At 38.5% G+C, this 17,294-nt stretch overlaps 1 protein-coding gene across 1 annotated transcript in view; it reads right to left on the minus strand.

The window, feature by feature from the left end:
• RFX3 (regulatory factor X3) overlaps positions 1 to 17,294 on the minus strand; it is a 133,819-nt gene that overhangs the window by 36,623 nt on the left and 79,902 nt on the right. Inside the window, exon 4 of the mRNA XM_086629214.1 lies at positions 3,302 to 3,560. Within this exon, the coding sequence (XP_086485340.1) occupies positions 3,302 to 3,560 (259 nt within the window). The remainder of the gene's footprint in view (positions 1 to 3,301; positions 3,561 to 17,294) is intronic.

Here is a 17,294-nt window from a genome sequence, read left to right on the forward strand (position 1 = left end):
GAAGCCAGTAAAGAAAATGCTAACAAATGTTCTTCATGCATGCTGACATAAACCACTAGTGCACATATGTTGAAATAGTTTTGATAGTTCTCAATTCTTAATATTTTGGCTATAAAAACACTGCTATTGCCTGCTATAGCTTAAGCAGGACAGCTTTCTTGTACGAATGTTACAAAGAAAACACTAGCTCTTTATTAAAACCAAAGCAGAACTCAGAATTACATTAAACCATAAAGAAAACAGTGAATATAGAATTAAAGTAAAAAGTCTGAATCTCTTTTAATGAATTCTGTCTAAACAAAATAGCATATCTGATGAAAAGTAAATTAGATTTTTAACATTAATCTAAGACACAGTTAATTAAATGGACTTTTTTTATACATCTGACTTTTAACCTGCAACTGGTTTGTTTGTTTCTTTTAACTTAAGCTAGATATATCAGAAATAGATAATATCAATAATAGAATTCATTTCCTTGTTACAGAAGGCAATGATTTGTTCAGTGAAAGTGAACAACAACAAAATAAATGAAGTTATCAGTTGAAAAGAGGAAACAGAACTAGTACCTCTATGGCAAAAGCAAAGAAAGCTTGTGATGACCATGTGTTAGTAAGTAAATTCTAACTTCTTTCTGCATCCTTTGTCTCCATATAAGAATTATTCAAACTAATCCAAAATTTGGAAATATTTTCTGGGTATTACACTAGCAAACCATCCTGAAAACATGTTATTTGGATGACTCCAACAAATTCTCTATACAGGAATGAAAAAAGTTATGATGGTAAAGATCAAATGAGGATCACAAGTGAAACAAGCTCTACCTATCTAAGGTGTAACCCAAATAAAATATTACTTTGGTCTATTTTGCACAGTTTAATTATGCCCTCTAGTAAAAAAAAAAAAAAAAAAAAGAAAAAATAGTGCTTTAAATTTACAGTTTAAACTGAACTTTTTGTGTTTCAGTTGACTCTTGAGTATTTCAGCTGAACTATACATACCGAGCCTAGAATTATAAAATCTATAATCATGTAGTATCCCACTTCCTTAGCAAGAAATGCACTTCTAATATATTCAAAAGTGTCATCCTTACAGAAATATACTATAGTATAGAAAATAAATAGCATTTTAAAAAACAGAGGAAACTATTTTAGTGTTTCAAGTGCAATTTAATAGTTGCAATTTAATTAACACTATTTTTTTTCTATTCTTAAGGCAAGTTGATACAGCAGTATAGAGCAACTAAACTAGAGCAACTAACTACCTAGCGCAACTAAAACAGGCCGTTTTGTTGACATATGAAGTAATCAAAAGATGTTGCTGAAGATGTGAACCTTAGATTTTTGTTAAATTTTTGCAAATATGACTTCTAATTTTGGCAAAAATCAAAAAATCAAAACCATTTTTAATTTGCAAAATATAGCATGGAGTTTGGATATCATTACAGTAATTCTAGCACATCCAGCTTCAAAGTACATCTACTATTCTTCATTTGTGTTTACTGGATGCATTTAAGCCTCACTTGATTTCACATTCTGTTAAGCTTTTCCACTGACTGAATTCTGTTGTTGGTGAATAAAACAAAACCTATAGCATGATATGCAAAACACAAATTCATTTGTTCTTATTTGATTAAGGAGAAAATTGGCATGATCTCTGAAAGAGGCAGTATTTGTATTCAACTGTAGAACAATTTTTTAAAAAAACTAAGAAATCATAGAATTATTACCATTCAAGTATTTAAAGAAACATCATTTTTCAAATTTCATTCCATCTATAAGACTTATTCCTTAGTGATGCCTATAGAAAACTTTGTTTTGTCTGTGCTTGGCAATCATAAAGTCATGTGAAAAATTCCACGAAATATCTTCCAAATAAGTAAAATGAGATAGTACTTTAAAGGAAAACAGAAAACAGTCAAGTTAAAGTCTTGATTTTAACTGAATGAATCTGAAAGAGGAATGCTGATCTTTTCAGAAACTCTGTTTTCCATTAACGTCATGTAAAATACAGGGAAATGTTAATAGACACTTTTCCTCTTTTTTTTTTTTGTAATTCAAATATAAAATTCTTTGTTGCTAGCTGAAAGCTCCCATTACATTACTGATATCTATGCTATTCATTAATTATGACTCTTTACAATTTTTATTCTTAGAAAATAATACTAGTTTATAGATGAAATCACAATTTTTAACATTGTACAAAAATTTTGTATTTATCTATACCACCTAGATTAAGAATCAAAATTAAGAGATTTTATCAGATCATCTAAATTATCCAATGCTATTGTAAGCATTCATCATAATTCCAAACAGAAGAATATTAGATTTGTACTCATTACATTGGTTCCTAAAAATAAAGTCCCCTAATTTCATTGACCTTTTGAGCACTGATGAATCTATATTATTAATGATGCTTTATCTCCTTTACTATATTTTTCAACTCTTCCTACTCTATGTTCCACAATTCTCTTTCCCATTACTTCCAAATGTCTATGTTCAGATCAGAACACCCAGAAGAATTAGTATTCATTAGTGCTATGCAGCAAAGCTAGACTAGGCATAAACCCATTTTCCTCATTGAAATAAGGGTTGATTGAATAAGCTGTTATGGCAAAGTTCTGTGTTTAAGTGTCCACAATATTATCTATCACAGCTGTGAAAGAATGTGTTACCCCATAGCGTTGTAAGACACTTCCACAATGATCTTTTAATTCGGGACAGACTTTGGAGACATACCATAGATGAGTAAGAACAAAGTATTAAAAGGTAGTACCTCAGTATTCTGAACAATTGGAAATATTTTGAATTAAGCTACAAAACCTACACTAAAATCAAACAAACAAACCACAACAAATACAGGCAAGTTACAAATACCCATCTGTAACTTACATTATTTAACATTTATATCTAACATAGTTATACTCGACAACACTATGTTTTCCTTATGTTTTTAGAAAAAATACAAAATGCTAGAGGAGGCTAGTTTAGTTCCCAACCTGACAAATATCTAGCTCAGACAAACTATAATGTGAGCATTCCCAAAGCATTTCACTTGAATGCAAAAATTTAACCTGTGAAATGTAAATATTTGTGAGCTATCAAGGTAAAGGTCTGCCTTCATGTTTAAGATTTCACAGTATTTTTACTACTGTATCTTATTTTACAAAAAGTACTATGTAGTACTTATTCTGAAAACATAATATTGCTATATATTCTGTCACAAAAACCATGCCAGTCTGCAAGGACATCTAAGTTACTAAGAAACTAGTCCCAAAGATTTTGCATCAGTCTGATATACTTACTGTCGCTGGGGAGGCCCGCGTTGTATGAGTCACTGAATGGCCAGAATTTTCCATTGAATTGCCAATCAGATAGGTCCCTCCTGAGCTGCTAATGAGTTGTCCTCCTGTGACACCCATCTGAATCCCTCCAGTGCCCACCATGCTATGAGATGAGACCACTGTTGTCACCTGTGCAGAACTTCCTTGAGTATCAAAATAATTTCCTCCAGTGTTTTGGCTGTACATCTGGGTTTCTGTGTAAGGATAAGTTGTTGATCGGCTTCAAGAAAAAAAAACAAAAGGAATTATTCATATTGTTCATTTAGCTGAGGGAAACGTTATAATTCTAGAAATGTATGTACAATAGCTATAACCAAATTAAGTAAGATTGGCGAACAATCCGTGCCTCCTCAGGGAATAACATTTAAACAAGTTAAAGCTCTAAATAAATAATTCAGTCACAATGTTAAACCAATCATCCACCAAACCTTGCATAAAAACTCGTCAGTTTTACCTGAAGATGAGGAGAGAAGGGAAGTATGGCAAAAATTGAGGAGAGAGGCAGAAAGAGCTCATCCAATTATTAATACATTGCAAAACAATTTATACAGCTCCATCTATTTTAACTTCTTTAATCTGACAACAAAATTTTGAATTTTAGTCAGCTATAATATATTTTGCATACTGTGCATGTTGCAAAATTGCAAACAATTAATACAAATGTCAGCCAAAAAAGTCCAATGTTCAAGCATCCTGTTATCTTGTTTTTAATTCATTAAAGCTCTTGGCTGAAGCTTGAAATTCTGAGTTCACTGATATTTTGGGAAATGCGGTTATTTTTACAGCATGAATTCAAAATTCAACATGAATTCATGTTATGATAAAAAACCACATTTAAGAAATAAAATCAAAACAGAACTATGACTTGTAAAAAGGTCACAAAGATTGAAGAAGTTAAATGTATGCAACAATAACATTTTTAACATCACTTTCAACTACGAAACATTCATGCCTCATTAACCACTATACCCTACAAAATTATTCAGTTACTGAAACCTTCTATCATATGTTTCACGTTGGTAATTACTTATCTTGAATCATTACTCTTCATAGATTACTATCTGTTTATAGTTTTGGAATGTGTATTTGTTCCCAAGTACTAAACTTGATCTTCAAATCAATGTCTTTCAAAATTGCTAAGTAAATACTATTCAATATTTCAAAGGCCAGATTCCTCATTTTGGAAAAGTCTATTTGGAAGTTTTACCCTTTTTCATGACTGCTAAGTTTTGTATCTTAGCAAGCATGATAACAGAAAGGTCAAAAAGCAAAAACCAGTCAGTTTACCCAATCATTAATTTTCTATTTAAGCACAAAAATATGTAATACTGCTTTCAATCACCAGGCAACACCATTTTGAAATTCAAGGCTCTCCATTAACTTGGAGTTGCATATGCTGAAATGCACTTAGTCCAAGTAAATAAATTTTAAAAGTGCTATGATTCAGAGAAAACAGAGAGCTGCCCAATCTCTGCATAAGTCTTCAACTCATTTAATAAAATCAAATAAAACAGGAAATCATGCAACATCATGAAACTAAATGAGTTCAACAAACAAAATCAGACACTTTTGTCCAAAAACACAACAACAGGAGGAAGTAGTGTCCACTTTTTGATGCAGTAAACTGGTGTTTATCACACCTATCCAGAACTTGAAGTCAGCCTTTTTTTCCCTTTGCCTAGACAGGGATTAGCTTCTTACCAATATGTAGAAAAAGTCATGGGAATTTACTGTTTGTTTTTGTGTTTTTTCAATAATGAAAACTTACAGAAAATTAATTAATTAGTAAACAATAGACTCAGAGAAAATTATTCCTTCTTTGGCTTCAGACAATCATTGCTTTTAAATAACTGAAGAACTTATGACTCCTTATCAACAATCTGTCATGGTTTGGCCCAGCCGGCAACTAAACGCCACACAGCTCCTCACTGACCCTCTCCCAAGCCCAGGGAATGGGGAAGAGAATTAGAGGGGGAAAGGGGAAGGAGATTCGTGGGTTGAGATAAGAACAATTTAATAGTAGTAGTAGTAGTAATAATAATAAAAATAATATAATAATAAAATTAATATAATAAAAATAAAATTAATATATTAATACCTTCCTAAATATGTACAATAATAATAATATATACAAACAAGTGATGCAGTGTAATTGCTCACCACTCGGGGACCAATGCCTGTCCCATCACGGTAAATGATTGTGGAACAGGTAAGTCCAGACACTGCAATCCTGGATGAGTGAGAGGCCCGAAAAGAGAGCGAGAGAGAGAGAGCTCTCCGAGAGACCGAGAGACCCTGGAAGAGCAAAAGCCCTTCTTTCCAGTCAACCCTCATTCTTGAGTTCTTGAGGCCTCAGTGCCAACTATAAACACCAGTGTGCCATCAGCATTCTTCTCATAGTGAATCCCAGACTAACACCAAAACACAGAGCTCTTCTGGCTGCTGAAAAGAAAAACTAACTCTGTCCCAGCTGAAACCAGGACACAACCAAAATCAGAACTTCTGTTGTATTAATTACGGCCACAACAGCTTCTCCCTTCCTCTTCAGAGACTTCAGAAACTCCAAAACTTTAGTTTTAAAATCCTAAATGTTTTATAAGCCTGAAACGACATTATTTGTTCTCACCTCTCCTTAAGCCACTTAAACACTTTCCTTTTTAAGGATTTCAAAGGCCTCAAGATCAGCTACTAGAAACTTGTAAAAGTTAATCTGAAAGAAATGCCTTGCAGTCTACTGGAAACAAAGCAAAATAGTTATTTTAGGGACAAGGCTCAAGTAGATAGTTTATTAACATTTCTTCTAGAGAGTTAAAATCAATCTTTGCATCGTAATAACCTATGTATGTGTTCAGGTACTGTTCAGGTCCCAATTAATCATTTTATCAAGCCAAGGTGTCAGTGTGATACCTTGTGATACAACTGTGATATTGTTTATCTTGTGATAAGCAAGATAACTGCTAGCAGAGCTGGTGTTGCATCTGTCTTAGAATCACACAATTTACAAAATGTGAACAGTGCTATGCAGCAGAGGACAATTTTGGGAAATATAGATGTGGAAGCTGAGGGGAAACAGTTCATGCAAATGATCCTCAAGGGACCGGACACTGTAATTTCTCCCAAAAGAGAAAATAAAAACTTGTTATCAGTATCAGGTATCAGTAAGGAAAGGAACAAAAGGACAGGCCATTGTTGACAGTAAAAATATACATGGCTAGAGGAAAAAGACTGTTCAAAAGACGTGAGGAGAACAAATCTCACTTGCAGAAGTGGAATTCAAGATGCAGTTCTTTGAAGCAATGCAAACCCTTGAGAAGGCTCAAAATTTCACAAGAAAATTAAGTCACAGACTTAGGGTGGAATAGGGAGAGAAAAGGAAATGCTTGTTTGCCTTTACCTTGTTTAGATCTCCATATCATGTATAGTCTCTAAATAAGGACTGACTGTATCACAACACCTACATCTGCTTGTAACAGTTCTTCATATCAATGAAATCATTCAATGGATCAAGAGCAATCATTGGGGTATACCAATGGGTCACACTCCAAGTTAAACACATTCTTCCCTTTGTTCCAACAACCAGCAGGTTCTTCTAGAACACCTGATTATTGGAGATGAGTAAGCAAATCTTTAGCAATAGAGACCAACAGAGATAAAACCATTATTATTACAGGCAATAATAATTGCAACTTAGCAAATAGTCTTTTAACTTAACCAAAATACAGACTAATTCATCTGAAAATTAAAAATGCAGCTGGATGAGCTGATGTTTTGGAAAGCAATGACTCAAAGGTTTTAAGGTCATTGCATACAATAACATGACCCCTCAACATAAAACTGCAGCAAAGAGGAAAATACGATGTTACATCCTTTAGACACACACAAGGAATAACTTGAAATAAGGAAGTGATCATAGAATCACAGAATAGCATAGGCTGGAAGGGACCTCAGAGATCATCTAATCCAACCTCCCTGTCATGGGCAGGGACGCCTCTCAACTAGACCAGGCTGCTCAAGACTCCATCCAACCTGGCCTTGAACACCTCCAGGGAGGGGGCATCCACAACTTCTCTGGGCAATCTATTCCAAAGTTTCACCACCCTCGTACTGAAGAATTTCTTCCTAAAATCTAATCTAAATCTGTTCTCCTTCAACTTAAACCCATTTCCCCTTGTCCTATCAGTGGACACTCTTGTAAAAAGTCCTTCCCCAGCCTTCCTGTAGGTTCCCTTCAGGTATTGGAAGGCAGTTATTAGGTCCCCCCGAAGTCTTCTCTTTTCAAGGCTAAACAATCCCAGCTCCCGCAACCTGTCCTCATAGCAGAGGTGCTCCAGCCCCTGGATCATCTTTGTGGCCCTCCTCTGAACACGCTCCAACAAATCTATGTCTCTCTTATGGTGGGGGCACCAGAACTGAACGCAGTATTCGAGGTGGGGTCTCACAAGAGCAGTGTAAAGGGGGAGAATCACCTCTTTTGACCTGCTGACCATGCTTCTCTTGATACATCCCAGGATGTGGTTGGCCTTCTGGGCCGCATGAGCGCACTGCCGGCTCATGTTGAGCTTCTCATCTATAAACACCCCCAAATCCTTCTCTTCAGAGCTACTCTCAACCCACTCTGTGCCCAGTTTGTATTTGTGCCTAGCATTGGCTCGACCCAGGTGAAGGACCTTGCATTTTGACTTGTTGAAGCTCATGCAGTTAGCACTGGCCCATTTCTCAAGCCTATCAAGGTCCCTCTGGATGGCATCTCTTCCCTCAAGTGAGTCCAAGGCATCACACAGCTTGGTGTCATCGGCAAACTTACTGAGGGTGCACTCAATGCCATCATCCATGTTGCTGACACAGATGTTGAACAGCACAGGACCCAGGACAGACCCCTGAGGGACACCGCTTGACACTGGTCTCCATGTAGACATCGCACCATTGACTACAACTCTTTGAGTGCAACCAGCCAGCCAGTTCTTTATCCACCGAGTGGTCCACCTGTCAAATCCATGTCTCTCCATTTTAGAGACAAGGATGTCATGTGGGACAGTGTCAAACGTCTTGCACAAGTCCAGGAAAATTACATCCGTTGCTTTACCCACGTCAACTAGCGCTATAGCTTTGTCATAGAAGGCCACTAAACTAGTGATCTTCTAATTAGTGATCTACTTCTCCACAGGACTCAAAGCACAAACACACAATACTTTCTCAAATGATGACATACATCATATGGGCAGTTCTTTCCCATTGCGAAGGTTGCAAAAGTACTGCTAGCTCTTCTTTTCTTCAAAAGCTACATATACAGATCCTCTAGGTACTAACCTCAGTGTATCACAGAATCATAGAACCATAGAATGGTTTGGGTTGGAAGCGACCTCAAAGATCATCTAGTTCCAAACCCCCTGCCATGGGCAGGGACACCCTCCACTACACCAGGCTGCCCAAAGCCTCATCCAACCTGGCCTTGAACACTTCCAGGGATGCGGCATCTACAGCTTCTCTGGGCAACCTGTTCCAGTGCCTCACCACCCTCTGAGTGAAAAATTTCTTCCTTATATCTAATCGAAATCTGCCCTCTTTCAATTTAAAGCCATTAAACTAAAACCTTCTGGCTCTTTATGAGAAGACACTGGTGATACACTGTGGCTTGAGATGCAAAGTAAGCAACAGAATCTAATAGTTCCTCCCATAAAAACGCTGTGAATTCAGTGTTTACTAGAACACCGCATTAGAAAGTTCAGAGTTACTAATAAGTTTGAAGACTAAGTAGTTAGGCTGCAGAATCCTAGTTTCCAGAAGGCTGTGCAAACGAGTTGATCATAGAATCACAGAATGGCTAGTGTTGGAAGGGACCTTAAAGATCATCTAGTTCCAACCCCCCTGCCATGGGCAGAGAAATCCTCCACTACACCAGGTTGCCCAAAGCCTCATCCAATCTGGCCTTGAACACTGCCAGGGATGGAGCATCCACAACTTCTCTGGGCAACCTGTTCCAGTGCCTCACCACCCTCAATGTAAAAAATTTCTTCCTTATATCTAATCGAAATCTCCCCTCTTTCAGTTTGAATCCATTGCCCCTTGTCCTATCACTACACGCCCTTGTAAAAAGTCCCTCTCCAGCTTTCCTGTAGGCCCCCTTTAGGTACTGGAAAGCTGATATAAGATCACCCCGGAGCCTTCTCTTCTCCAGGCTGAACAGTCCCAACTCTCTCAGCCTGTCTTCATAGGAGAGGTGCTTCAGCCCTCGGATCATCTTCGTGGCCCTCCTCTGGACCCGCTCCAGTAGCTCCATGTCCTTCTTATGTTGGGGACTCCAGAGCTGAACACAGTATTCCAGGTGGGGTCTCACGAGAGCTGAGTAGAGGGGCAGAATCACTTCCCTCGACCTGCTGGCCACACTTCTTTTGATACAGCCCAGGATACGATTTGCTTTCTGGGCTGCCAGCGCACATTGTGGCTCATGTTGAGCTTCTCATCCACCAGCACTCCCAAGTCCTTTTCCTCAGGGCTGCTCTCAATCCATTCTCCGCCCAGCCTGTACTTGTGCTTGGGATTGCCCCGACCCACATGTAGGACCTTGCACTTGGCCTTGTTGAACTTCATGAGGTTCTCACAGGCCCACCTCTCCAGCCTGTCAAGGTCCCTCTGGATGGCATCCCTTCCCTCCAGCGTGTCCACAACACCACACAACTTGGTGTCATCTGCAAACTTTCTGAGGGTCCACTCGATCCCACTGTCCATGTCACCAACAAAGATGATAAATAGCACTGGCCCCAGTACTGATGCCTGAGGAACACCACTTGTCACACTGGCCTCCACTTGGACATTTAACCGTTGACCACAACTCTTTAAGTGCAACCATCCAGCCAATTCCTTATCCACCAAGTGGTCCATCCATCAAAACCATGTCTTTCCAGTTTAGAGACAAGGATGTCGTGTGGGACAGTATCAAATGCTTTGGATAAGTCCAGGTAGATGATGTCAGTTGCTCTTCCCCTATCCATCAATGCTGTAACCTCATCATAGAAGGCCACCAAATTAGTCAGGCAGGATTTGCCCTTAGTGAAGCCATGTTGGCTGTCACCAATCACCTCCTTATTTTCCATGTGCCTTAGCATAGTCGCCAGGAAGATCTGCTCCATGATCTTGCCAGACACAGAGGTGAGACTGACTGGCCTGTAGTTCCCTGGGTCTTCTTTTTTCCCCTTTTTAAAGATGGGGGCTATGTTTCCCCTCTTTCAGTCATTGGGAACTTCACCAGATTGCCACAACTTCTGAAATATAATGGATAGTGGCTTAGCAACTTCATCTGCCAGTTCCCTCAGGACCCGCGGATGCGCCTCGTCTGGTCCCATGGACTTGTCCACCTTCAAGTTCTTAAGATGGTCTCGGACCTGATCTTCTCCTACAGTGGGCGGTTCTTCATTCTCACAGTCCCTGCCTTTGCCTTCTGTGACTTGAGCTGTGCTGCTGGAGCTCTTGCCAGTGAAGACTGAGGCAAAGAAGTCGTTGAGAACCTCAGCGTTCTCCATATCCCGGGTAGCCAGGTCCACCGTTTCCCTCCAGAGAGGGCCTACATTTTCCCTAGATCTCTTTTTATCACTAACATATCTATAGACGTTTTCTGTGTTGCCCTTGATGTCCCTGGCCAGATTTAACTCTATCAGGGCTTTAGCTTTCCTAACCTGATCTCTGGTTGCTCGGACAATCGCTCTATATTCTTCCCAGGCTACCTGTCCTTGCTTCCACCCCATATAGGCCTTCTTTTTGTGTCCGAGTTGGTCCAGGAGCTCCTTGTTCTTCCATGCAGGCCTCCTGGTGTTCCTACCTGACTTTCTCTTTGTTGGGATGCACCGCTCCTGAGCTTGGAGGAGGTGATCCTCCAAGGAGGAGGAGGTGATGTTCACCCCTGAGAGTAAGTCACACAAAGTCGGACACTGTGAATTCAGTTTAGATTAAGCAAGCCCAGAGCATGTGTCCAATGTTGAGATTCCACACTGGAAATTAATGAAACAAGCATGAGTTGGACTAGGACAGCAAGGTACAGTTCAAGCCATCACCTATTATGCCTTATTGCTTACATACTTTATAACTATTTGCAAAATATAATGCTAGAAATAAACCACACGGAGTTGTGGTAAATAATATTTTTTGGCACATGAAAACAGAAAATAACTAATTTCTAAGTTCAGTAAGCCCCAGCACTGTCACACAAATTAAGTGCAATGTGTTGCACTATATTAGAGACACTGACATAACGTTAGTGAGCTTAACTTCTGGAGACATTTTTGTCTCTTCAAAGACATGGCACTTTGAAGAAAGAAGAGAAATAAAAACAATGGCATAGAAAGAGTAAACCTTGTTGTCCTCCCTTAGTTTTCACTAGGCACATGCATACATTTAGTCACTGTCTTGGAAAATTCAAATCTTGGGTAAAATGCAAATAAATCTACCTTTTTATTTGGAGATGTATATCTTTTATACTGTAACTTGAAATACCAGCATCCCTTCACCCTGGCTGTACAAGAAGAGCATCTTAATTCAAACAAGAAAACCATTCAGTGTAAATTTTTTTCTTTTTCTGTAATTCTAATTCAAACAAACAAGTAACATAATAATTATTATCTTATTTATCAAGTAATAACCTCAGAATTACTCTCGTCAGTTTTAGTATGGATTACCCACATAGCTTAGCTGGCAGCAGTAAGCAGTAAGCTTTTTTCATCTCTGTAATGAAAGTTAGCCTATTATGGTACTTAATTAACTAAGGTATTTCCTGGGATATAAATATGATAAACATTAGATGAAAATAAACATTACAAGATACTCTATTATTTATATGCAGAGTAGCTAATGCTCACGATTAATGCTATGGTATTGCAATTTGGTAGAAAACCTCCACACATGAAAGTCAAAGAAGTCTTTCATGCTAGAACAATATCCTCAAACTCCTTTAAAATTTTAGTATAATCCTGTGGTCCTAACGCTGATAGTGAGCTTCACCGAAACTAGAGAGAACAGGCTCCTTCGTCCAACACTGAGAGAAGACTTTATCACAGCCAATGCACTGCTGCAGCCTCTGTAGGTGGTGCATCATAAGCAATGGGAAGCAGAGGAAGCACCACACATGGTACCACTGACACAACAGAACACGATACAGCAGCCAAATGATAATGGAGAGGGTTAAATCATCTGTCTCACCCTGTCTCATACAACCTCCTGCCTCCCCACAAAGAAACCTACTCCTGTAACCAGAATATTGACTCAAGACTTCTTAATAACAGAACAAATCCCAGTAAAGCAATAACTTTCTTCCACGAAAGCCTTCTCAATTATCTAAAGACAGAGATGGAAGAACTGATAAGACAGTAAGCCATCGTTTTCTTTCACCAATTCCCTTTCATCAAACAAATTGATAAAACCAAAGATCAAAACCCTACAGTATGAAAGGGCAATTAATGCATCTATAACCAGAGAACAAAAATTCAAAGCAAGCAATTTCCTCTGTAATAGTTCACCTGCTTTATGCATACACTTTTTCTTTACATGGACAACTTAAAATATATAAGCCAGAGAAAGCTTTACAAAATTTACCTGAAATAGAATTGCGTTACTCCATATAAAGAAATTCTTACTTGTCACATTGAAAAAACTAAAGTGAATATGTTACCAACAGGCATTCATTATCAATAAAAAAAGAACTGAGATCTTCAACACTCAGTCCAAGGTCTTTTTCCACATGGAAATAAAGCAATAAAAGCACACACAATGCACAACTGCAGTAAAACTCTGTAAAACCAAGGAATGAAGTAAATGAAAACAGAGGAGAAATCTTATAAATTATATTCTCAGGTCCTATAAATTAGAAAGTTAAGGGAACATGAGTTACAGAACTCATGAATTCTCATGGAGTACTGCAGACATATAGTCCAAAAAATACATTATTGCCACTGTTAGGACATGTCACATCTGCAAGACTTCAACACTTGGGCTGCTCAGGCTTCCTTTGTCTACACTTGTCTGCGCTAGCCTAGAGCTTTGTTCTAGCTTAGCCATAACAGTAATTGTAAAACAATTAGATTAATGTTACTTAATCTCTTTCTGGTTTAGCTTAGCTTTCTACGATTGTGTGGTATAAAACCTATTGTTAAAATGCTGATGCATTGCTGTAACAGACAGTAATATCAAATAGCTATTTCGCATACAATAGACAATCCATGACCCTAGACTAAAAATGTTGCAAAGAGGATCACGAGTGTGGGAGAACAGTATTCAAGGAGCATACAGCAAACGTAAACACCATCATATGTTGTAAATTCAGATGTAACACATAAATGGAAACCAAAGAAGGATGAATAATGTCTAGACAGTGCTAGAAAACACATTAAAAATAGCTGCAAGGGGACTCAGTGTGAGAAGAGAGCCCCCACCATCCATTATACTTCTCCAGACGAAACGCCTCTGATGGCGGTAACTTGTTGTAATCCTTTTCAGATGGAAGCCACCGACCTTAGTATACAGAGGGGTAGTTAAAAGGGTCAGCATAATGTCAGAGAAAATGGGATGGATACTAGGAAGTACTAGGAAGGTAAATTCAACAATTCTTTGATCTGACAGTTAAGATTTCAATTAGAGTAATACTAAATTATTGGGTTTGGATATAAGGTGTGCTTTGCCCACATAAAGCACACAAATTGTAGTACAACAAATTGGTGAAGAATGCAGTTCTTGCACGATCCCAGCAATTGCAACACCAATTCTTGGACAAGACCAGTAATTTAAATCCTCTTTGCCATACCAGAATTACCAGGTAAATAGCTGCATTTGATTAATACATTACAATTCATGTAAGAAGAAATTTCATGTCTACAATAGGGGACTCACTCAGCTTCTTAATATAGGTGCAGCCATAATATTCTTTATCTATTCCAAACTGTGAGGTAAGCCTGTACATGTCATCGCAACAATAATGCATTTTTGTTTCAGGATAGAGTGACATGCTTGACAAGCAAAATTGTTACTAACCAGACACAAATGTAGACAATATAATTCAAATATTCTCATATTATACAACGTATGTGACAAGTTGTAGGTTACACCCCTTGTATTATCATTATGACTACAATTATAATAAAACCAAGTAACTTTTAAGTGTAGACATATCATGATATAAAATGCGTGGGAAGAATTGTGTTATAAAAATACAACAGTTACACTTGACAAAGACTGTGAAACTCAACAAACTTCTTACCTTTACAATCAAAAGAATTAGGTAACTCTTTCCTCCTATATATTCTAACTGCATCCTTTGTTACTATCCTATATTGACTTAAATCATTGCTAGTTTGCAAATGCTTTATTTTGAAATAAAGAATAATTCTTTCATCAGACGTGCTGTAACATTTATTCCAGAGATGCCTGTACACTGAATTAAATGTCTTCACCCTAACTGTGGGTTGCAGACTTTATTACATGGTGAGAATAGTACTGTCATTTGATAAGATTATGGAAGCATCTTATATCTGATTTTGAGTTAGAATTAAGATTTTGATTTGCTATGGTCATAAAATAAATCAAACATACAATCATAGGAAGACAACCCAAAAGACAAACCAGTGATTACTCTAGTCCATCACATAATTTACAAACCTAATCCTACTTTCTGAACTGTCTGTAACACACTTCTGTGAATCTGTCAGGATCCACAAGGCTCAGCTTTCACAGATTTCAGTATGAAGAACAGAAGATGAACTACAATCTGAACATTTGCATAAATATTGTAGCACAAGAGAGGATGGCCTCTGTGTTTTCTGTCACAGCAGAACGCGACACAGTCTATGCCAGCTTTGTTTAGGGACATACTAAGCTTTTTGTTCACTTCCAAAAATTCTGAAATGTCAATCCCACAATGATACAGCTCTGAACAAGCTAATCCAGTGGCAAAACAAGAAGAGGAGAAACAAATATATATTTTTTTAAACCACGGAACTTAGGTAAGGATAAAAACAGCACACCGAAAAACAATTCTTTAATCTCTGAAGGAAGCTAGCTGTCAGCAACCTAGAGCCCTGTTCTCCTTCATCTATTAAATAAATGTCATTATAACATGTAATACATATATTCAGTAACTTTAATTTAGATAAATTACATTCTTCCAGTCTTAATCTGGAGTATAAAAGTATATGGGAAATGTGTTTGACACATAGTCTTTAAAAATTCTGAGTAGAAATACAGATTGGTGTCATCCTCCATGGAAGAAACCAAAATCTTTAGAAAGGTTAATATTTCTAAAAGTATTGAACAAGAAATTGGCTGTTCACAATGTTGTTATTCACAACAACATGGGTAAACTACTCTTCCACAGGAGGGAAAGATACCTGGCTTAGGCTCACCTGCTAAGAAGGGCTTTCTTATTGTGTTAAGGAAGTCTTTTATATTCTATCGACTGATTTTGCAGATACTGACAAAGAGATTCAGATATAGAAACATAACAAAATCATGGAAACCTGAAAGTTCATACTAAGTAGTCTGTAACATCTGGTTCTGTTTTTTTCCAAGGGCTGTAAGCAGTCATGTAGTACACACCTCATACACTGCCAAAAATATATGTGCCAACGGCTCACATAAGAACTTACAAGTGATAAATACAACGGAAATTTGAATAATATCCTATATAAGAATGACCTCTTTTGAAGGCTAACAGTGGACTATAGTGGTTGCATTGAAGTCATGCCTCCACTGAGCGCTGCTGTACAGGACATGACAGAACTCCACTATGAAGTAGAGTCAAAGGCAGCCAAGTGGTATGCTACAATTGATATGCCTAATGCGTTCCTCCTAATTCCTTTAACAGCAGAGTGGAGGCCACGGTTTGCTTTCATTTGGGAGGGGTATCCAGTATACCTGGAATCAACTGTACCCAGAGGTCGACACACAACTCTAAGATCTGCCATGCTCCCTGTTTTGCTGTACATGTTAGAGACTGGTTTTGTTTTGCAGTTACAAAAATCAAGTAGTGATTATTCTGACCAAGAATAAAGGAGTCCTGTCTCCAGCCAAGTGGAGAAAAGAGACCACAGAGTTTACTGGACTGTGTGGGTTCAATGGCCGGGCACATCAGCCCCATGGGAGATATCTTGTGCATGGAACTTGGGCTGGTCTGAAGAGGACGAGAGGCAAAAAAATATGCTTTATACCACAGCCAGGGACCATGGTCCCATGCTGGATGACAAAAAGGACTGCCATGTTTTAACCTCATGTCATGGGTTAGGCCGCTCCACCAACCGAACCCCACACACAGCTGGTCACTCACCCTCCCCCACCCCCAGGAATGAGGGAGACAATTGAAGGAGAAACGGGAAACCCGTGGGTTGAGATAAGAACAATTTAATACAGATAAGTAATACACAGTGTAGATGCTCACCACCCCCTTGTATGTGAAGCCCGTCTCGTCCCGAAGCTGCAATCCCGGACGAACACGAGGCTCCGAAATAGAGAGGGGCAGAGAGAGAGAGAGTACTCTGAGAGTGGGAGTACTGGGAGAGAGAGAAAGAAAAACCAATAGAGCAAAAGCGCAGCAAGCGCAAAAGAGCAGAAGCGGCGAAAGAGCCAAAGCGCAAAAGCCCTTCTGTCCGGCTGCCCCTCACTTTTATACTGGGCATGACGCTGCATGATATGGAATACTAATTGGCCAGTTTGGCCCTCAATCTTAAGTTCCACCACAAATCACAAGGGGAATCGTGTCCCCCTTGTCCCAACTATGCTCCCCCCTTATCCCGCCGTGTTTCTGCACTCTGGCACAGTGAAAAGTCCTTGGAGTCTCACGTCCAACCACAAATATCAGCTTGCTATCAGCATTCTTCTCAGAGCGAGCCTCTGAGTAAAACCAAAACATGGAGCTCTTCTAGCTGCTCAAAAGAGGAGCTAACACTGTCCCAGCTAAAACCAGGACACGCCAGCTGGCAACTAA

The sequence above is a fragment of the Tauraco erythrolophus genome, chromosome Z, assembly GCF_009769465.1.
Source record: "Tauraco erythrolophus isolate bTauEry1 chromosome Z, bTauEry1.pri, whole genome shotgun sequence".
Lineage (NCBI taxonomy): Eukaryota > Metazoa > Chordata > Aves > Musophagiformes > Musophagidae > Tauraco > Tauraco erythrolophus.